Here is a 23,362-nt window from a genome sequence, read left to right on the forward strand (position 1 = left end):
ACAAACCAAAAACAAAACAGAGAAACTCTTCCATAAATGCCTTTTCTGGATAAAAAGAGGTAACACATTCTCCCCAGTGACATCTATGCTTCCAAAAAAAGTGTGGGCCAGGGAGAGAGCTGATGCACTGGATCTCTGATCTCTCACAGTGCTTAACTCTCAACTCACTCCCTGGTTCTACCCAAGACAAACCTGATTTAGAGGGATGAGCTCTAAGCAGTGTAATTTTTGCCAATTTTTGTCTCTGGCCTTGGGGCCAGGAGCAGTCCATAGCTCCTATTTAGTGATATTTGTGTTGAGGGTGATATTTTGGCACCTCCTTTTCATTTTCACTTCACATTTCTAGAAAAGACAGATTTTTATTTTTTTTTTATTTTTTTAAAAATTTTTCTTTTATTTTTAAAACCTCAACCACCTTTGAAAAAGATTGTGGAAGTCTGGAATCCTGATCCTGACTGTGGTGGTGTTTTTTGCTTTGTGTTGAAGCAAAAGAAATGATTTACAATGAAAAGGGTGTAGGTATGAAATAGGGCAGCCTAAGATGGAGCAGAGTTTTCTTACACAGTCATTACTAAAGCATATCAAAGAAAATGATCAACATAAAGGAGTCACTGGCAAAAAAATTGCTCCATTGAAAGGTCTTTAACTATGATTTTTTTCCCTTCAGAGAACAAACTATTGAAAAACAAAACCTGTTTACACAAAAAGAAAATCTTCCTGAGAAGTAGACAGTTTTCACTGGAATTATCATGGAAAACTTATCACAACACTTCTTCCCAAAATACTGTCAAATAAACTTTACTCTGTCTTTATAATTGTGTATTTTGGATAACATTGCCATTTGACAGAGCTGGGAAATCAAAGTGTTTAAATTCAGATGAGAGTCAAAACCAAACTGTTCAGACTTAATGCAACCAAGACTTTCCTTCAGACTGAAAATCCTTTTTTCACAGCACCTTGGAGCTCTTTGGAGAGTGGTGACATTTTGAGTCTTGAAGTTAAGGTTCAGAGTCTTGAAACAACACAGTGATTCCTGTGGCTCTCACACCTACTGCTACTTTTATTAATGCTGAGCCCAAATAATTTTCAAAATTTTGTGCCTCACTTCTGTGGACTAAGGCTGGGAAGCAGAAAAAGTGATTTATGAAATACCTTTCTTAAAAACATCCTGAAACACCTGTGGCAAAAAAGTGCTTATTGAATTAATTCTTTGTTCCAATATCTATAGGTGAAACAAAAGAATTCATCACAAGGGTTGATACAGAGCATCAAAGTTGTGGTTATTGAAGTTATACTTTTACTGTTGGCAACAATCCCTGGCTCAGTGCTCTTGAATTCTACCCTGGAAGCCACAGGTAATTTGTTAATTCTTTATTTTCACCTATGATTAATGTGGGTATTTGTTCTGACAGTGGGGCATTTTAACGTGTTCCTGCAGCAGATGTTGTGTCAGTGATGCTGCTTCATGGAGAACTGGAATTTCTTCTCTGGAGTAATTTTCTCTGCATTTTCCTTTATTCCCAGTAGAGCAAACTAATGCAGATGCACAGAGTATAAGAAAGTAAAGAAATGAAGTCACAGAAACAGCATGGTGTCATTAGTATAGATGAAGATGATCAGAGTTTTTCTGATTCTGGTTCTAGAGCCACCTTGGCTGCTCTTGTCTGAGACATTTCTTTGTGCAGGGCTACTGGGTGAGGCAGCAACACCCTCTGATGATGCTGTGCTTTTGGTTTTGTGCCCTGCCCAAATGCAGAACATCCCCTCCTCTTCCAAACTCCTCTCCTACACAGAAAGCTTCTCCCTATTTTTGCTACCCTTATTTCCAGAGCATTTTGACAAATCCATGTTTTGGAAGCCTCAGGGATTCCAAGCTATACCTGGAATATACTGACCTGTGGGCATTGATTTGTTTCAGCTGCATCTCTGATTCTTTATCTGTTCTGTTTGTCCTGGTATTTTGTACTTGATTCCTCTTCCATTTGCTCTTTTCAGGATAATCCAATGCAAGGCTGGGAAGGAAAATGTGGGTTTCACTTAGTCAGAGCTAGTTAGAGCCCACTCATCACCTCTGTGGCTCAGCACCATGCCTTGTCAGTCCTCCAAAAAAGGAACTCTGCTTTGCCAACTATAAACAGCAATAGTTTTTAATGCATTAAAAAGTATCTCAACATGAACTTCAAATTCCTTATATCTAGGAAGCAAACAGAGATACCTTTCTTATTTCCTTCCTTTCCATTTCTCTAATTTTATTTTTCCCCATGAAAAACTCATGACTTTTCTTAGCCTGGTTGGGCTGAGCTTTGGATCTTGTTTTAAGGTCTTCAGTGTGGTTGATGTGGAAGAAAGGACATGGAACACAATGTGTTGTTTAGGTCTCAGGCCAAGCCAATTTATACTCTTTGAATACCCCATGCTAATATATCCTAATTTCCTTATATCTGATTAAATTTTAATGCTTCTCAGAAATATTTTTTATTACCCTGTGTAGTAGCTTTTAGCAGTAGCTAAAAATCACCAGAGTAGTTACTCGTTTCTTGCTGTGAGATATGGATTAGGAGAATGGAAAAACAGGCTTAAAACTTAAAAGGAATAAAGAAACTTTATTATCAGAACTACAAGAAAAAGAAACCAGAATAAAACCTCCAGAAATCTTTCCTTCCCCCCCAAAAAAATTTTTTTCTTTCCCAACTGACAACATAGAGACAAAACTTGGGGTGCTAAAGCAATTTCCCACTTTTTTTCCTAAATGCCACACTCTGTAACATTTTAAACCCTTGTGACCTGTAAGTTTGGAGTGCACATTTAAAGCCAAACACTTCAAATGTTTTGGAACTTTTGGGATCTGTGCTGTTTGAAATAACATTAAATTTAATAAATTAAATTTAATTTTAATAAATTAAAAATGCACAAATCAGTTCAAAATAAGAGAGTTGTTTAAAAAAAAAAACACCACCACATTCTCTCTGGCACTGAAATTACAAAAGGTAGCTTTTCTGGAAGCAGTATTAGACGTGAGAGAATCTTGTGATTTATGATTAATGATGGACTAAACATAAAATAAAAACTTGAGACATTGTTAATATGTAATAGGCTGATACAGAGAAAAACCTGGTGGTTTCCTCTGAATAATGCAGCTGAACATTAGGGGGGGCTGAGCTCTCTGAAATCACAATCACACACTAAGGAACTGAAGAGAAAATTCAGTGGTAGGGCACTTCTTACACAAGTGTGGTTATATATAAGGCAGAATGGCAGTTGGAAATGTCACTGACCCACAGCTAATATTAAAATTACAACAATAATGTTAATAATAATAATAATATTGAAAATAAAGAAAATTACAACAACAACAATAACAGCAATAATAATCTTGAGTGACTGTAGAAGGCAGGAGGGTTTGAATGTCTGAAATCCATACTGTGACCATGCTTTGTGACAGTGCAGGTACATCCTGCTTCTAAGGCTGTTTCATTTATCAGCATTTCCTTATGGGAACAGGTTGGTTACAGAGCCCTGTTTGTGTCATTCAAAGGTGATGAAACACATTTGATTTTTACCAATGATAGTTATATGAACTTACAGACATTTTTACACACCTGAGAAGTACAGTTCTTACCTAAAAACCCCATTTTCCCTCCACTCCTAATGCCCACAGACCAATGCCCATCCTCGCTGGCAGTACTGACACATTTTAGGAAGTTCCTGGACATGTAAGTTTCTTACTACAGCAGGATAAAAGAAGTTAATTATGATCTATTATCCACGATTATCCTCTTCCCCCAAATTGTGATTTCCAGAAGAAATTCCATCTCTGATTTATAAAATGACAAGAGAGAGTCTGGAAGTGTTTGGGGATGGCTGTCAGGAGGGAAAATTAGAAAATGGCATGCCTCAGAATGGGTTGATTATTTTTCAGCTGTCACTAGCATTTCTCCCCAACATTTGCTGCTTCTAATTCAGGTTGGCTGAGGGGCTTAGAAGCCCACAAGGATTTTATTTTTTCCCACATTGTATTCTTTGATTTAATAAAAGATACTGCCTTCACCAATTCAGCTGCACTCTGTATTTCTTTTAGCTTCATTCTTCTTTCTTTGTTTGTTTTGAGAAGTTAAACACAGGCTTGGTAAACACAAGCTTTTAACAACCTGTTTTTAAGCAGATGGAAATCAGTATCTAAAAAGATATTTTTTTTCAAAGTCCTGAGTCTTTGGTCACCTCAAAGGAATGACGAGTTGCAAGTGAACTAGATGTAATTTAATCTCGTTATTTCCTCATGTATCTTCACCTTCTAACTCTTGGTGAAACCTCAGCATCTTTCAAAAATAAATGTAAGAATTAAGTGATCACTTTAATCTTGAGTTGATAGGTTGGTGAGATGAGTCACAAGGAACTTAAAATATTTGAGAAGGGTCACCAGTTTCATTCTGGGAAGTCTCTTACCTGTAAGGCATGTGGCAAAACTTGTTCTGTGTTTACCAAAAAGCAAATTTTACTGTAAAGTACATGATAAGCTGAGTTAAAAGTTGGTTTGGTTTTGGGTCACTGTCAAGTTGAAAGAAGAGAAGCTGGGAATATCTATTTCCTGAAAAAAACCAGAGTTTTTGGTTGTTTTTTTTTTTTTTAATGCTATATGTCATTTGCTGTATGTTAGTAAAAATGGGTTTATGCTGCTTCATCTGAATTTGGTTCTCTTTTTATATTTTCATACATAATTTAAGTGTCACTAAAAAACAGTGGTGCTTGTAAGACGCTAAGAATTTGACTTACTAGACTTTGCAGCCAAGTTTCCATGGCTGTCATTTCATAGAAAACCCTGGTTAAGAAAGTAGGGAGTGGCATTTCCCACCCTGTCCTCCATAGTTTGCAAGCTCATTAAAGGTTATTTGCACAGAGTAGGACCTGCAGAGGTCAGGGAAGGGGTTTAGGGTCAAAACCTACCCTGGTGCATGGGGATGTACCACCAGAGTTCCCAGCTGAGCATGAATTAGAGACTGGGTTTGGTCTTATGGAAGTCCAAGAGAGAGAAGTCTGACAATGTTGACCTCCTAAGTTGAAGGAAATGTGATTTCAAATTATTTCTGCAAGCAGAAATAGCTTTAAGAATTCCAGTTAGAGCTGTAAACAAGTGATTGCTAATAAAAGATCTGACTGAGTCAGGGGTTTCTACATCAAACGAGGCACAAAGCTGAAATTGCTGCCTCACACCAGAGAACAATACCCTTAAGCTCATTTCAAGGAATATTTTTCTTTGTCTTACTTCCCTGTCAGAATAAAACTGAATTAAACCAATTTTAGAAAACAGTGGCTGAAGCAAAATCTGGAATTTATGCAGTTATAGATGTGCCAAGCCTTGCAGGTCTAGAAAAAACTTGAACTAGGTAAATAATGATCTTCCTTCTTCAGGCCTTACTCTGCCCCACTCCACTCTGTCCCACCCTACTCAAGACAGAATTCCTCTCGCATAGTGTGAATGGAAAAAAAAATCTCACTGCAAATGATTTAATGAAGACTTTTACCAGTATAAACCTCAGGCAGGGTAGGGTATTAAAAATATGACAAAATGTAAATGTTCAAATCATTGATGAGGCACACAGAGGCAGTTTGACATCCAGCTCAAGTTGTGATCCGGATTTGGTGACCAGCAGGGACTGTCCATGGCAACTGCCTAACCTGCTAAAGAAAATGGGGATAAACTCAGCTAAGAATGACAAATCTGGTCATCCAGTATTTTCCACCTGCTTCAAAGAAGTGAAATAATGGAGATTTACAACCACTCCAGTCTCTTTCCAGTATTGCAGAACCAATGACTGGCATCTGTTTGGTGCATTTCTAGCAATTTGCTCTTCTAATGCAATAAGCATGCAAGTTAGAACTGAATATTTAAACATTATCTCCTAAATAATTAATAATACAGGAAAATATGGGGGGAAAAGAGGTGCATCTACAGATTAAGGTAAGACTTTTGGACCCAAGGCTCCTCAGTTCTGGATCTCAGTCATGTATTGCCCAAACCCAAGGCTGTTAAAGTATTTTATTTATTGAATACCCAGGACAAAAGGGTGTCCAGTTGCGTTGCACTGCTCTCTAAATTCTTCCTGATTTTGACTCACCTTTGGCTCAGACTCAGACCTTGCTCCATTAAGAAAAAGCAAGCACGCTTCAACGGAAAACGTTGGAATTTATTACAGAACAGGTCAGGTGCGAGGTTTTCGTTACATTGGCTGCGATCCCGACGTGCGTGAGGCACTGGCAGAGGCTGGGACGTAACACTTGCAGCCTCGCCCCTGTTTAAATGACCAAAGTGTTCCGTTCAAAATGTCACTCTCACGCAGGGGACGAGCACTGCAAGCAGGGGAAGCCTCGACATGGGCACCTGGAATTACCTCTGGCATTTCATCCTCTCTGTTTTGCTCTGTAAGTAAAAATCTCTTTGGTTATTGATTGTCGCTGTGTATTTAGAGGATGTCCTTGAGAAACATTTGAAATGATAATCAGGGAAGGGGGGCAGCTAAAAATGAATGTAAAATCCAATAACATGGGATATTTACAGGGTTGTGGGGTTTTGGTCTTCTGTTTTTGTGGGTTTTTTTTTTTGTTTAGCTTGAATGCATTGGATTTCAGCAGATATTTTAATAGGGATATAAATCTGTAAGTAGGTAAAAGAATGAGAGCAAAGTGCTCAGAAATCTCATCCAAAAGACCAAACATAGTGTCTGACCAGATTTTACAATTTTTTTTACACCTAAGCTTAGTTATGAATGATGTATTTTTCCAATTTTTCTCCTCTGAAAGACTCCTTAGGAAAAGACACATAAAAAAAGCATGGATTAGGTTGTATTAACTATGATGTGTTCTCACTGCACTGCAAGAGATTTAAAAAAAAATCTAGAAATTCAGAGAGCTGAATTGTTTCATTCTTAATATCTGGTTTCATGTCGTTCAGTGCAGACAAACAAAAGTTTCTTGAGTGATCAATACCTGCTGTTAAAAATCTGAGAGTTACAAGCACAGGATCTTATGATTCTAACTGGTTTTGGGTGTAAAAAAGATAACAGTCTGTAGGAAGAACGTTGAAAAATATGTATTGTTACATTACAAGTTTCTATGTAGATATCAAATGATATGAAAACACCACCTTCAATTTACAGGTGAATAGAGTCAAAAGAAGTTAATTAATTTGGTTCTTAAGACTTTGATAGAGCTGCTCCAATACTCCCTGTCTGAGAATCCTCTGAGTTTCCTCCAGCCAGACCCAATGACCCAGGATAATAAATTAGTGTTGCTAAGGAGTAAACTGACATAATGCAGAAGGATATGTCTGGGTTTTCAACAGGACCAAAGCCACTCTTCAAAATCAAAATTAAATTACCAGATAAAGTAAGGCCAACTTAGCCTGACTATTTAATCACAATGGAAAAAGAGTTTGATTTTCCTTTTAAAGAAACTTCAGGAGAGTTGGAAATGTTGCAGAATTGTCACCTTCCCACTTGCAAACTACAGGAGTTACAGTTTATTGGTAGTTAAAAATAGAGGCAAACACAGGAAGGCAATGAATTTTCACCCAGGATTAATATGATTTAGAACATCAACAGAAAGGTATCCTCAGAAAAGGTGTTCTCTCCCGCCTGACAAAAAGTAATTAGGAAAGGAATAAATGCCCTGCAAAATAAAGAAATTGAATTATTATTTTTGAATTGGATTATTTATATAAAATATACACAAAAAAGCAAGGAGAAAAATTATGCTGGAAAATGCATTCTGCCAATTTTTAATTTTCCTTTTAATTCTCTATGAATTTTACTTTGGAGCAATCATAGGATCATAGAATCATTTAGGATGGAAAAGACCTTTAGGATTGAGTCCAACCTTAAACTCAACAGTGATGAGTTCACCGCTATACCCTTTCCTTACTGTAAATGAAATGATATTTACAAGAAGAAAAGTACATGGAAAATTGAAAAAATATGTAAACTAGGAATAGAAAGGTAACAGAAATCTCTACATTTATGCAGAAAAAAAGTACTACAAGGAAATTGGCAAGATCTCAAATTTATGCAAATGAAAAAGGAAGTAACATGGTAGTTGAGGAATAGCAAAGAATATGAAACTGGAGATGAGGAAGAAAGGGAATAACAATGAAGATGAGAACGTTAAGTGAATTTTTCACACAAGACCAAAGTTACACTCTGTAGACTATTAAAGTAAATCACAGAATTACAGGGCAACAATCCATAATTCACATTTCTGAAATTCTGACAGATACCATAATGACAGCGACTGCCACCGCTGAGAAGAATGTAGACATCTCGAGAAGCACAAACAACAGAACTGACCCAGCTCTAAACAGCTCAAATATCTCTGTGACAGAGCCCAACACCCAAACCCTCCTGGGCACAACCTCACTGTCCCCCTCCGTGATGATGATGGTGGGTGGAGGTATGGATGAAGGGAAGATGGACACTACACCCACAACATCAGCGTGGCAAGGGAGCTCACTGGGGATGTCTCCTGGGAGTGGTGCAGTGATGTCAGCATTCCCAACAGGGAATGGCACCACCACTGTCCCCAGCACGGGCACAGAGAGTGGCTCTGCTTCCTCCCCACATCTCAGCTCAGGCACAATGAGCCACTCTTCCTCCTCCTCCTCTCCTGAGGGCTCCCCAGCTGTGACTCCCAGCCCACAGCAAAGCAGCACCACTGGGATGCCCTTGGCCACCACATCCCGCCCACCCACAGCACTCACGCTCTCTTCTCTGTCCTCCACTGCTGGCATTACGAGTGCTCAGTTCTCTGCTGGGACAGCAGAGGCCAAGTCACAGGGCCCAACTGCCCCCAGACCTCCCACCTCCAGCACCTCTCCTGCCTCAGGCACCACTGCATCCAGCCCTTCATCCACACCAGGCAGCAGCACGGGGACACCAGTGCCTCGACACACCTCCACACCCCTCACACAGGGACAGCCCGCAGAGGAGGTGTCAGCTACTTCATCTCCCATGAGGACCTCCTCGTCTTCCACAGCCACAGCCTCTGTCAGGAGCCCCTTGCCTTCCACAGACATGGCCTCTGTGGGCAGCTCCTCGCCTTCCACAGCCACAGCCTCTGTGGGGAGCCCCTCACCTTCCACGGCCACAGCCTCTGTGGGGAGCCCCTCACCTTCCACGGCCACAGCCTCTGTGGACAGCTCTTCACCTTCCACAGCCACGGCCTCTGTGGACAGCTCTTCACCTTCCACAGCCACAGCCTCTGTGGGGAGCCCCTCACCTTCCACAGCCACAGCTTCTGTGGACAGCTCTTCACCTTCCAAAGCCATGGCCTCTGTGGGAAGCCCCTCACCTTCCATGGCCACAGCCTCTGTGGACAGCTCTTCACCTTCCACAGCCACAGCCTCTGTGGGCAGCTCTTCACCTTCCATGGCCACAGCTTCTGTGGACAGCTCTTCACCTTCCATAGCCACGGCCTATGTGGACAGCTCTTCACCTTCCATGGCCACAGCTTCTGTGGACAGCTCTTCACCTTCCATGGCCACAGCCTCTGTGGACAGCTCTTCACCTTCCATGGCCACAGCTTCTGTGGACAGCTCTTCACCTTCCACAGCCACGGCCTCTGTGGACAGCTCCTCTCCTTCCATGGCCACGGCCTCTGTGGACAGCTCCTCTCCTTCCACAGCCACAGCCTCTGTGGGCAGTTCCTCTCCTTCCACAGCCACGGCCTCTGTGGGGAGCAGAGCCACGACTCCTCCCGGAGGAATGGAAAGTTCCACCATGGACCAGGGGATCAGAACATCTGAGCCCACTGCCAACACCTCCCATTCCCTCCCTTCCACATCCTTGGCAACCCCATCCACGACAAACCTTAGTATAACAACATCTGTTAATCCTCCTTTTACTGGAACTTGCTGTGAGTATTTTAACACATGATACTAAATTTATTTTGATCTATTTTTGGAAGAGTCGAGTATAATTTTCTTTCATTATTGTTATTTTTGGTTGGCATTGGAGCTTTTTTACAAGGTCTTTTTTAAGTTGGGAATTTAATCCAGGAATATGAATCCCTGCATCTATTTATTTTCTGAAAAGCTGCAGTTCCAGTCTGGAGTTGTTTTTGAAATTACACACTGTGTCTTAGGCAGTGCCACAGAGGTAAAATGCTGTGTAGTTATGCTGCATAGGCCAAGTTATGTCAATGGAAAGTTTTATTGATTTTTATTGGGTTTTATTGGTTTTGTTGATTTTGGTCTTGAAATTTCCTTTTATGAAATACTGAGGCAGTTCCTTCATTGGGAGAATCCAGTTGATTTTTTTTTTTTTTGCTAACTCATTTCTTATTTGTTTTAATAATTCTTTTCTACTGTATCTTAAATTTTTTGCCAAAGTGCTATCTGCCCATATTCAACAAATATGCAGTAATGAGCCATCATTTTTCAATGGACAAAAAAGTAAAGCAAAGATGGAAAAGAGGAGAATGCAGCCTTTTTGAACTCTGCACCCAAAAAACAAAGGCAGCATGACTTCCATTTTTAGCGCATAATAATATTCTTCAAGATCTATTAGTCCAAGGGGTTAATCCTTCCCTGATCTGGAGTCATAGTGTCCGTGGAATGCAGTAGGAGATGTGCACACACACACAAAAAGGAACAACCTGCTCCTTGACAGTGGCTCAATGGCCAAGGACAGCCCAGTGACCAGTGGTTCCTCAGGGGTCACTCCTGGGCCTGGTGCTGTTTAATGTCCTTGTGGGTGACACTGACAGCAGGGTTGAGGGCACCCTCAGCAGCTTTGCTGATAACATCACACTGTGTGGTGCAGTTGACACTGTGGAGGGAAGGGATGGCATCCAGAGGGACCTGGACAGGCTTTAGAGTGGGCCCCCTTGAATCTCGTGGAGTCCAGTGAGGCCAAGTGCAAGGTCCTGTACATGTACTGGGGCAGTGCCAAGCACAAACACAGGCTGGGCATGAATGGACTGAGAGCAGCTCTGAGGAGAAAGACTTGGGGGTGTTGGTGGATGAAAATCTTGGCATGACTCCGCCATGTGCCTCCACATCCCAAAAGCCCAAAGGCATCCTGGGCTGCATGCAAAGCACCGTGGGCAGCAGGAGAGGGGGGGATTCTGCCCCTCTGCCCTGCCCAGGTGAGACTCCACCTGCAGAGCTGCCTCCAGCCCTGGGGTTCTCAACATGAGAGAAACGTGGAGCTGCTGGAGAAGGTCCAGCAGAGGTCACAAAGATGCTCAGAGGGCTGGGACACCTCTGCAGTGGAGACAGGCTAAAAGAGTTGGTGTTGTTCAGCCTGGAGAAGGCTCTGGGGAGACCTCAGAACCTCTTCCAGTAGAGAGGGGACCTACAAGAGGGACTTTGTGCAGGGGTGCATAGTGACAGGGCAAACAGCTTTTAACTGAAATAGGGTAGGGCTAGAGTAAATCATAGGAAGAAATTCTCCCCTGTGAGGGTGGTGAGGGCCTGGGACAGGTTTTCCAGAGAAGCTGTGGATGCCCCAACCCTGGAAGTGTCCAAGGCCAGGCTGGACAGGGCTTGGAGCAACCTGAGATAGTGGAATTTGTCCCTGCCCATGGCACACGGTTAGAACCAGATAATTTTTAAGGTCCCTTCCAATCCATTCTGTTGATCTTCAAAAGGCTTTTACAGAAGGTATGAATTTGTTCATCACTGTGAGTTTAAGCAGTAGTGTGTATTTTTCACTAATGGCAACAGTGAAATGAACTGCTCTCATCTGTATGCAACTTTCACACTTTACAGCAACAGTGTCCATCGAAGTTCAGAGCGTGACTGGAGAAGAAATACAGCTCAGCTGGACCAGTAGCAGCAAAGGCAGCTTCTACAACATCTCTGTCATGGGTGGAGAGGAGATAAATACAACAACTACAAAAGACACAAAAGCTGTGTTTAAAAACCTGCTTCCTGGCCATGTGTACAACATTTCTGTGGCAGTGTCATCTTGTGCTAATAATCGTTCTTCAGTCACTGTCCGAACAGGTACCTCCTCCATCACCCTGGCATTTCTTTTTAATTAATATAAACTCACAGTATCTTGTTGTGATATGATCTGGATTTGATCTCACAGACTCTTATTCCTAAAAGTAATTTTTATTTATTTGACTCATCCCCTTATTTGGATAGGACTGCTTGAATGAAACAGGAGTTTGCAAGAGTAAGAGCTCTGTAAAATTTCTGATCATGCTCTATTATTGAGCCAGGTAATTCTGTACAAGTCAGGATATTTTGGTTGTAGATTTACCAGAAAATATTCCTGTAGTGTGGAGTTTAGGTTCTACATGCTCTTGTGAATGCAGGCAGTCCTTAATTGTCATGTTACCCTTTTAATTTCATCCTAGGTTATAGACATTAAGGCAAACATTTTAATTGTGTCTCTGTACTGAAACTGATTTTGAAGGAACATGACACACAGTATCCCTCTAAATCTAAATCTCCTTTTAAAACTCCCCATTGCCATCTCCCCCTTAGCCAATTCCTTTAGACAAAACTTATTCCACTTAAAAAATTACCACTTGGCACTGTATACTTTTGCTTTTCCATCACTGGAAGAAATCTAAAAGTCAGCCTGTCAAAGGAAGCCACTGGGTTATTTTGGCATGATCCACGTTTGATAAAACTGTGCTGCACTTTATCATTCTTTCCCAGTGGCTGAGAAAGTGCTCACAATTTCTTTTTATATAACTTGAAAGATCTAACTTGGCTTTGGCAATTGTTACTTTCTTCCAGCATTTCTCTAAAACATAAATGTCCTTGTTTCAGTACTTTTTTGAGTCCTCCAGTGGATTGTCTGATTATTCTCAGAACCCTTCTAGGGCAATTATTTTGGCAGTTGAATGTGGGGGTTCCTTCTGATGGACTTACCTTCTCTCTTAGTCTTTAGGACCACAAAGACAAGAAATTCTCATCATTATTTCTATTGAAATCTTTCAATTCTTCAGTCCACTGGCTTTCATTTATTAGTTTCTCTATTCAAGAAAAATAAAAAATTGTTTTCTTTTGTAATCTGGAGCCATCTGCCCTACCAGAAAATTATTTGTAAGCTAATTAAAAAGAGCAATAAAGACCAAGTCATCCATATGTCATGTGAAATTAAAGATTATGTTCAATTCTGTGAGAACTGGAGATCTAATCCAACGAGCTAACCGCATAAAATCTGCTATGCCAGCCTTTAATGGGTTTTGACCCTTCATAAATAGTTCAGATTAGCAAATCCAGACAAGCATACTGAGGTTTTGAGACCCCATGATGCATATTTTTTCCAAAAGAAATTGCAGGTGACTTTTACTTCTGAAAACTCCGTCTAGTTTACCTGAGTTGTACAAGCACATAATAGCACAACCTATATCTTTAGCTCTCATAAGAAATCAGAGTTCTCAGTGCTATTTCAGTGAGCTCTCAAATACCACCTACCCACCCACCACCTGCCTCTCTTTTGATATGCTCCAATTTTATAATTGGCGATTCTCAGTTCTCACTGGGCCAAAGGAACTGCTGCTTAGGTGACTCCTTGGCCATAATTAAAGACTTTCACCTATTCCATAATTTTCTTATTAGCATTAATAATGCATGCACAGAAGTGATTATCTTGATTATTTTTTTCATTTATTTTGCAGATCCTACTTCCTGTTTTGAAATAACTGAGTTTTGTTCAGCACAAAGTACTGGCTGTTCTGACTTAAAAGGCATTGCATGCTCCAGTAAGTTTATAGAACCTTAACATTTGTTTATCCATAACTATGGGGTATTATTTCACAATATAGTATCTCCCATGAGTATTTTGCCATCTGCTTTATTATGTCAGTTCACACACCATCTGAAGTTCACACTTTGGTGCAGAAGCTGCCTCCATCAAACTTCAGTGTCAGCTTCCAGCTCTATTTTAGTCTGGACTTTTCTATGTAAAGCTTTCTTCTTTTGGCTCAGGGCTCATCCACCTACTCAGGAGGATTTAAACTCACTCAGAGCCTTGCAGAGTCTAACAGACTGGTGTTGCTTCTGCTGGAATCAATGGGAGAGTGGCTGTTGAATTAGGGAGTGGGATGCACCCTAAATAATATAGAAATGGTGAACAAATTGTGAGGATTGTGATGGCTGACAAACCAGGAGAGATTCAGCTCTGAAGGTTCCAAAGCCGCTGCATTAGACGCACATGATACACTTTGTTATTATTATTTGATTAGTTTCTGGTTTTACTGCTTCATATTATAAACACATGAGATAATAAAGTCTAAAGACCAATTCTGGAGGTAATCCTGAGATTTACCCAATTGTTTCTTCATTTTTTTTTTTTCCTTTTCTTTTTTCCAGGCCAAGCATTTGCCTGCAGCGTTCGGTTAAAAAACGAGATATTTAATAATACACTTTATAACTCTGCTAGTGAAGACTACAAAACAATGTCTGAAAGGATCAAAACAGACGTGAGTTGATGCAATCCTCTTTGTCAACATGAATGAGCTGCAGAAAGGCTTGTGATTAGCAACTTTAGTCTCCTACATTCATTGTTAAATCAAGACTCTGACAGGTGAAAAAGAGAAAACAGTATAGGAAGCACAAATCCTCCAAGGACAGACAGCTTGTTGTCCAATGAGGAGGGCTTTATTTCCTAAGCCATCCTCAAATATAAGTTATTTAGTGAAAGGCACTTTAAGACTCTATTTTTGGAAGGAACATCCCGTTCTGTTTATTTTCTCCCACTTCATTAAACTGATGCCTGTGGAGGCAAAAAAAAAAAGATGTTATTCAAAAACAGCATTTCAGCACAGAGTTGGATACATGAAAACTTTGCAAGTGAGTGCTGTGAGTCCAGATCATTGGTGATGCACTTCATCAGGATTATCATCCTGATATTCTGGATGCAGGATTGGACAAAGTATCAAGGGGTCCATTTCAAGGGGGAAAACGAGGAGAGGGCGTGGAAGCTTCGAGCTAGTCACGCTGACAGGCAGAAGCATCAGTCTGCCACTCAACTGTCTTTAGCAGCATGTTAAAAAAAACCTAATCATTTCAACACCTCTCAGGAATCCTGATGTATATAAGCCTGCTGGAAAGGTAAATCTACTGTGAGATTGGGGTAGACTGCTTTAAATAACTAACACAGCTATTTAAAGTGTGATGATCATACCCTTTAGCTAAGAAACGCCACAGATTTCAAAAGCAGTAATTAATTTGTTCTCACCACGCCAACTCGGAGGTAACCTTGTCTTATGACTGCTAACATCTCTACTTCATGGATAGAAAATTTATTTTAGTGGATGTAAAAGGTTTCCTCCAACCTGACTGAAAGCAACAGGAATCCCTTTACTGGCTTTTAATAAGCTTTTACCTCATGGAAAGTGTCAGCTTTTCTTCAAAAAATGGAAAAATCAAAGAGAGGCTGAACTAACATGATTGAAAATACAGACAATTTCTGTATTGGATTTTTTTTTGTCCAATTTAAATGTTGAACTATTTCTTTTATATTCCACAGTACTACCACTCTGTAGTTGTAGCTTTGAAATTTTACAATTTTGCCTGCATAAGTCAGGGTCCTCACCTAGACTGCTCATCAAAGTGAGGTAAATAATAGCATTTTTGGAGCCTCTGGCCAAGGAACTTGAAGGGATGTAAAGTTTGGGGTGGGGGTTTATCCCACAGAGAAGATGGAGGCAGAAAACTGAGCAGTGACTCAGAACAAGGTTTGTTATCATCTATGAAAAATAGTAATCTTTCAGAATTTTCAGATAAAATACACTATTTATCCACAGTGAGAGGATAACTTCTCCTAGTGAGTTGAATCAAACACCTAATTTTCTGAAAAGATCGGTCCTGACAAAAACATTTCAACCAGTCTTGCTTAAAAAAGGGAGCTGTTTGTTCTTGTTTGATATCCATATGAAAGCACTAAGCAAGACTCTACCTTTGGAGATATCAGTGCAGTTGATTTGATTTTGGTTGGTGCCATAGGAATACACTCGGTTTATGCCAGAATGATTGAGAGGCAAATCACACCTTTGTCTCTCTTTGCAAAGGTATTCTGTAAGGTCATGGCTTTGAAGATCTGGTGACAAAATTAAGTTTTAAACCTCTCACATCAAATTCTGTGCTGGTAGTGCAGGACCGTGCTTGAAGTTTAGTTGCACATTTAAAAAAAGTTAGGGGACACTGAACATAACTTTAGAAATATTGGGTGCTCTTTGCAGATTCCAAATATTGTACAGTCAGGGTCCCATATGGGTTTGTGGAGGAGGACAACTTGTTTTAATGCATTATTCATCGATAACTAGCTAAACAGATTGGAGCTCTGGAAGTCAAATACAGATTTCAACTTTTCAATCACAGACGACACGTCACTCCAGAATCCTCTTTCAATAAGATTTTTGTTATCCCAAAGCAATTACCTTGAAAGAGTAGTAAGCAAAGATTAAGTGATTTAAAAATAAATATAATTTTCACCTTGCACAGGTTGTTGAAGGAATGCGTGCTGAGCTGCCACAGTGGAATGACCCCTTCAATATTGTCATGCTGGATTTCAGACCTGGCAGTGTTGTTGCTGATTTTTTCTTTCTGCTGCCAAAAGAAGTCACGGATGTGGAGAATATACAGACCCACCTGAAAAAAGTATTAAGGAACAAGTTTGGGCTGTTCCAAGCTGAAGTGCAAGGTAAGTGATGCTGAAACAGCTTCTTTGTAATGGTGTGGGGATTAAAGGGTCAGATCTACTGCTGTTTAATTAAGATGATAAATTAACTTCTCTCTATTAAGAGATTCAAATAGTTCAAATAGTTTAAATAACCTATTTAAACATTCGCCAGACATGTAGTGATTTAATACAGATTATGAAATAATAAGCTTTAATATAGTGTATTAAAATAAACTATTTTAAAGGGTAATTACACATACCCAGTTCCAGACTCAAAGGATGGGTTCTCTTCCCACAAAAGGATCTAAAAACTCTCAATTTACACCATTCCATCCATCAAATCCTCAGAGCAGTTGTTATGGATGTCACCAAGAGATCACAAGGACCCTCAGAAAAGATTTCTAGTTAACAAATCTTCACCACATACAAAAACATTTTCCATATTATTCAAAAGTTTCAAAGCTGCCAAGCAGTAAAACACAGCTGTCACTTAGGGCTCCAGGATTTCTTACACCCACTTTTTTACTGTTTCTAGCTAACATTTCTAAAATGTGTTTTAAATTTCCAGCTCTGTCTGTTCAGTCAGCAACTGACAACAGTTCTTCCTGGAGAGTAGCAGTGATTGTCCTTGGAGTTTTACTTGGAGTTGCATTAGTGCTGATTCTCCTGGCAATACTGTTTTACATCTATGTGAGGAGAAGATCAGGTAAATACTTGGTTGAACCTTCAGGACTCATCGGAATGTTTGTCTACAAGCACTTATAAGATAAACCATCACTTAAATATTATAGGCAAGGCAGAAAATTAATATATTTATCTTATCATTCAGTGTTAATAGTGCATATTAACTTAGGATAATTCCACCCTTTCCTTCCCAATGTCCATTGCCAAATTCATGAGCTTCTAACAACATTCAATGAATCTTCCTTTAAACAGGTATGGAATTCCCTACATTGTACACGTGGTAGAGTGAGGAACAGAGAAACTTCTCTTCAGCCTATCCCCTATAGGTACTTCAATGACTCCTAGCACTGACAAGCTAGAGAGACAGGATCCAAACTACTCAATACTGTATTTAGGTGACACTGAAAACAGGGTGACTGAGCCTGGTAGCTGTGGCAGATCACTTGAATGCTCAGCTGAGCCCAGAGTCACCCTGTTGGGTTTTGTGCACTTGGCCAAGGGTGATTGACCCCCCCTGAGACTTTTATCACTATATAAAAACTTTTATCACAATATAAAGATGCCTTTTTCTCTCCTGTGACTGAAGAATGAGCCCAGGGTAATTAGCGTCCTAGCATATGCAACTTGATTAGGAGTTTGGAGAAAAATGGCATACATCTCAGTTATGTGGGCTTGCTATAGAAGTCTGGTGGACCAGAAACTTGATTTGGACACTTCTGAATTCAAAGTTTCTTCAATTGCTGGGCTGTGAAGGAATAATTCTCATATGTGTGAAATGTATAGCATGCTAAATACAGGTGTGGTTCCACAGCATAGTCTCAATGTGTTAGTAGATGGGGAAGGCAAACATTAGGTTAATTTGAGCTAAAAGTATTTTACTCACCTCTTTTTGCCTGTCAAAAATGGTTGGCTGAGCAAGGATGTGCCATATAGTGCCATATTGTCCTGCTCTTGATAATCCTAGAGTCCAATAGAAGAAACTCCTGTGGCATTGAAGCAGGCCTTGCTTTAGATTTCTTCTAATTGCTTTAGAGCAATTACAAGAAATGATCTTTACCTTTTCCCACCACTCTTCACTGCAGTCCTGGAGAAGTTACAGTCTGTTTCTACTGTGGTGCAGTTTTTCCTGCTTGGACTGTGCTGAACAGATGATAAAGGGGCAGTTTACTGCTGTTCATATTTCCAGCAGGATTTATGTGTTTCATTTCAAACCAGCTCTCCCTGTATCTGTACATTTTGTCAGTCTGCCTACACTCGGAATTCCTGTTGAGGCACTGAGTATCCCGTGATGTTGAGGCCCTGGCTCACACCCCCTGAACACCCCTGTTTTTTGGGGATTAGGTTATGGTTATTTGGCACAGGTTAGAGTGAATTGGTGCCAGGACTGCAGCACAAGGTGGGAACTCATCAGAGTGGGGATGCACATACAGCTCTGCTCTGCTCCATATGCAGCCAGCATTCATTCTTTCATCCCTCCATCCTTGTGCTCTAACACAGCTCCTGGCAGAGCCCTGCCGAGGACCCTGGCTGGAATATTATTTTTAGTAGCAGGGACCTATGAAACAGGGTCTTGCATGCTCTCCCTTTCACATGGAGGTCTTGCACTCCCTCCATGCAGTGTCAATTTGTCTGTCCTGATTGGGTCTGGGGTGTGGAGTCACAGACACCTCACTGATGGAAAGAGAGTGATTAACATTTGTTAAACTTATACTATGCTGCTTTTAAATATAGCTATCTCTGGGTGTTCTACTCACTGAACAGTTACTCAACAATGTATTCTGTCAGTAAATACAAGTTCTCTAGGGAGCTCTGTTGAAATTACAAATGAGTGCTCTTGCTTATGTTAATACTCTTTTATTTCTTTTTTTGAGGGATCTACTTTAAATAGCAAATCCTCATTGTCAGTAAACCTTTCTGATGTTCTTGTAAATAGTGTTAAATAGAGACCATGTACAGCAGGCTTCAACCGTCCTGGGATTGTTCATACAAAATGTATTTAATGTCTTTGGGGGAAAAAAAAGTGGTATTTTAAACAATTTTCTCAAAGATGCTTTACAAATAAAACCTTTATTTTTACAATTGTGAATTCTGAAGGAATCTGCTGTTCTTGTTTTGTCACATAATTTGGAGTCTCTTCTACCTACAAGGGGGGAGGGTGGCCAGTGCAGTCAACAACAGAGCTAACCTTGTGTGATTACACAGAAGGATGATCAATTTGAGCTAAATCAAACAAGAGAGAAGATCTACTGAATCCATCCTTTTTTAACTTCTACTTCAGTAAAAGTCCCCCTACCACCAGAGTGTGGAGTCTAGACTCTGAGAACTCTCTGAAATTGAGAGCAGGAGAAGCCAGACCTCCCCTTTCCACAGGGGAACACTTCCTCCCTCCCAGACAGCATTCAGATGGGCTCCTCATGCACATTCCCTTCTCAGAGAGAGGCAGCAAGTGGGACAGAGAAATAAATGGCTGAGGACAAGACACTCAAAACGTCGAGGCAACAGGCTCCTGTCGATATCAGTGTCTATTAAGCTGTTCCTCCATTTTTGTGTCAGGATGTCTGTGACTGACAAAGGGCATTTTGCCTGCTTCAGACTTGCTTTTCGCCCTCCTGGAACAGACTGACACTATGTTCCAGAAAAACCTGAGCAACCTACCAATCCCTTCATGCATGCTGTGATCAAGGCCTTAGGGAATACTGTGTTCTGTTCCTATTGGAACTGATGAGATGAGACTCAAACCTTCAGCTGACTTTTTCCAGCAATTTCACTTTTCCACAATTTAGTATTCCTGCTGCTGTCAATAACCAAAAGCTTTTGCTTCACCAGTGTGAGAAAATCACAGTGCTCAGGAACCAGGTCCATACCCAGTTGTTGCACTGCATTCCCAGGGCACAGGCAGTTTGGGCCTGGATAAAGCCAAGCCTTGGAAGAGCAGGTTGTTCACTTGCCATCTTCTATCTAATGGAGATTATTTAGGCTGTGCTAGGAATTCCCCTTAGTGCCTTTGTCATTGTAGATTCATGATGGAACGACACCTTGAAAGGAAGGAGAAAGCAAGAGGACAAGCTCTCAGACTTGGAACACTGGAAATGCCACATCTGCCCTGCTGTCCCCCAGCCTGTGACAAGCCAGAGGAACAGAAGGAATTGGGGATTAGCACAGGGAAACCACAGGTCCAGAAGTTCCCTCTGCAGGGAGCTGGATCTGTGCTGGAAGAAAGACTGGAGTGAGACACTAAAGTGTCTGAAGACACTCAAGTTACACAAATCAGCAAAAAGAGGGGTCAAAGTCACAACTAGCATAGCAATGTGCCTTCCCCAAACTTAGCTGCTTGCTTTCCTCCTCTCAAACAGCAAGAAAGTGCTGTAGGACTCCAGGACATCCCAAGCACATGTTGACCTATAGCCAAAGGGGTGCATTTGTGCCCTCAGCACAGCCTGGAAGAAGGAACTGGGGGATTTGGATCTGGCAGCTGGTGCCAGGAAACAAGCACAACCTGCTGGGACATCAGCCAGCCCCCTCCTCAGACCCACATTCCCTGCACAGGATACTGCAGGGCTCTACCACTGGCTGTGGCTGGTCCTCATTATTGACTTTGGAATAAAAAAGCTGCTGACATCAGCTTCCAAGTGTACTAGTGGGGAAAAAAAATCCAGGAATAGAAATATCACTATTGGTAATCCAAGCAGACCTGTGTCATTTTAGTCACTTTTATGGGAGCTGAGCTGTCTAAGGACATTGCATTCTGGAGCCCTAAATCAATAACATCCCTGTTTAGCAACTATTAAATGGATCAAGCTGGTGTATCTGCCTGCTGGAAACCCAGTTTTCCCTTTATGAGCAGATCCAGACTGTGCTGCTGCTGAAAAGGAGTTGGATTTAAACCTTTTTTTTTTGGTGTATAAACACACCCATCTGCCAATTGTTTCCAGTGTTAACTAGTTCTTTTAAACACTCAGTTTCTGAACAGTCAAAAAATTTAAGGCTGTGCTCAACTTCTGGTTAGAAAGCTTGCAGTGGAAAACTGGGATTTGTCCAGCTCACATCCACTTTGCTGTCCCATGGTCCCACTTAAAAGTTTGTCCTGAGAAACTGAAGCTCTCCTGAACTGTAGATCAAATCTGTCTCCATTCCTTTTGCTGTGGGGGACATCTGATCTTTAGCTTGTGAAATTGGGCTAGAAACTGTGGCAGCAATTGATGTTTTAATTCAGGGATGTATAAGCTGGTGTTGTATGTGCCCTGTTCTAGTCTCACCACGATCTTGTGCTGCAGAAACACAACACAGGTTAGACAGGATTAGAAACGACTCAAAATGATTTTAGGATGGCTTGGTTCTGTCAGGTGTTTGAGGCATTTCCCACACCAACACTTGACTCACAGGAGACACGTCCAGCTTTGTGTCCTGCACTCCTGTGCTCTCCCAGCTTGGCTGAGCTGCTGCAGTGAGTCAATGGGACCCCACAGTAGAAAATATTTAATGGATTAATTAGAAAATATAGAAATATGTGTGAGTGGGTTGACCTCAAAGCTATTTCACTGCCAATTATTCCTTCTTCTCAACTTCCAGCTTCGTAAAGAAACATATTTTAATTTTATTTTTTTTTAAAAATATGAGTCTGAACGAATATAACACGACATCTGACCCTCCACATGTCTTGATTAGACATGGGAAACTCTCCCTCCATGAAGGTGTGGGATCAGAAAGTGCTGCACTGTGCAGCAGGAGCCACCAGATAGCGCTCCCTGTACCGGCACCAGCTGCTCCAAGACCTGGTTGCACCAAAAATCTTCAGTAATTCACCAATTTTTGGCTCAGCACGGGACAGCCTGGAAACTCACTTCCTTCCAATGGCCTTTGCAATGCTTAAATGCACTTCAGTTCTCTCTCCAAGCCGTGCCTCCTTCCCCAGCACATGAGATGGCCTGAGAGTTGGGAAATTACTAAGTTTTATTGCTCTGGAGAGGTGACACAGAGCGAGGAGAGGCTGGACACACGAGGGGAGCTGGACATCCTGCAGGTCACCCTGCAGCTCTCTGGTTACACATGCACTTAAGCTCCTGGGGGAATTACAGCCAAAAAAAGAAGGGATAAAGGTGTCTGTGGGAATCTCAGCGTGATCCTACCTGTCTCTCTGAGCACCTAAATACCAGCTTAAAGCACAGCCCTGAACCCTCAGAAAATACTCAGAGAAAAAGGGAGTTTTTGCTCTACAAACTCCTCTTCCTCTTGTTTTTTTTTTTTTTTTTTTAATATTCTGGATTAGTGCAAGAAGTGAGGGTATCACAATTCAAGGAGTCAAGGAGGCAGGAGCAGTCACCTGCCTCCCCCTGAGGCACTGATGTGTTTGTTGGACATTACCAAAGTCACTTCATTGTCACTCTGGTCAGATATTGACAGCAGCTCCTAAATTTTTATTTGTCTCATTGCTGCAATAACTATTCAACTCATTAAAAGGTTAATTGTCTGTGAAATAAATTTGAAATCTTTATTTTATTTCTCATAATCAGAAAGCTTAAGCAGCCTATGAGCTCTTATTTTTTTTCATTGTTCCTTGTGGAGATTTTCACACTAGATTCAGGGAATCAGCAATTTAAGTAAACTAATATTTAAAAAAGATATATAATTTCATGAGCATGGCCAAATTATCTGTGAAAAAAACGCCCCATGAATCAAAAATGTAATTAAATATTAGCTTTTGGCTAATTAAAAAATGAGATATTCCAACTGTCACTTTTTTTCACTGTCAGTAAGGTCATTTCCTGTGTCTAATCATTCCCCTTGTCTAAGGACAGGGATGGCTGCAGAGAGAGCTATCCATGAGCTTCCCCTTGAGTATCACATACAAGAGATTGAATATTGTGCCATTAGTTATTAAACCCTAACTCGTGTTTAAGGAAAAGATCTTTTTATTTCTTCCCTTCTGATGGGCAATGCCTTAAACCTGTGCCTGGTACTCAGGAATGAGAAGGAGGAAGGAGGGAATGAGAACATGGATTGGCAATAGATGGTAACAAGAGGCCATCAGGAGGGTCCCTGCAGTG

At 40.9% G+C, this 23,362-nt stretch overlaps 1 protein-coding gene across 2 annotated transcripts; it reads left to right on the forward strand.

The window, feature by feature from the left end:
- The first annotated feature begins 1,228 nt into the window (after positions 1 to 1,228).
- Positions 1,229 to 19,404, forward strand: LOC111927386 (uncharacterized). Of its 2 annotated transcripts, none has more exons than XM_086879565.1 (9): positions 1,229 to 1,355; positions 6,336 to 6,417; positions 8,263 to 9,900; positions 11,759 to 11,995; positions 13,630 to 13,713; positions 14,324 to 14,433; positions 16,457 to 16,655; positions 17,203 to 17,340; positions 17,571 to 19,404. In XM_086879565.1, exons 2-9 carry the CDS (start codon positions 6,369 to 6,371, stop codon positions 17,600 to 17,602), a joined length of 2,487 nt encoding a protein of 828 aa, XP_086735691.1. In that variant the 5' UTR covers positions 1,229 to 1,355; positions 6,336 to 6,368; the 3' UTR covers positions 17,603 to 19,404. The 2 variants fall into 2 exon arrangements, with proteins under 2 accessions (XP_086735691.1, XP_086735692.1); XM_086879566.1 differs by lacking the exon at positions 1,229 to 1,355 and having other exon boundaries at positions 6,321 to 6,417; positions 8,263 to 9,363; positions 9,473 to 9,900.
- The last annotated feature ends 3,958 nt before the right edge of the window (positions 19,405 to 23,362 follow it).

The sequence above is a fragment of the Cyanistes caeruleus genome, chromosome 3 (genome assembly GCF_971803275.1).
Source record: "Cyanistes caeruleus chromosome 3, bCyaCae1.hap1.1, whole genome shotgun sequence".
Taxonomy (NCBI): domain Eukaryota; kingdom Metazoa; phylum Chordata; class Aves; order Passeriformes; family Paridae; genus Cyanistes; species Cyanistes caeruleus.

Coding starts and splice junctions, on each gene's coding strand:
- LOC111927386 (XM_086879565.1), top strand. CDS start 6,369: ATGGGCACCTGGAATTACCTCTGGCATTTCATCCTCTCTGTTTTGCTC. Junction 14,434..16,456: donor CTGAAAGGATCAAAACAGAC/GTGAGTTGATGC, acceptor CACCTTGCACAG/GTTGTTGAAGGAATGCGTGC. Junction 16,656..17,202: donor GTTCCAAGCTGAAGTGCAAG/GTAAGTGATGCT, acceptor TTAAATTTCCAG/CTCTGTCTGTTCAGTCAGCA.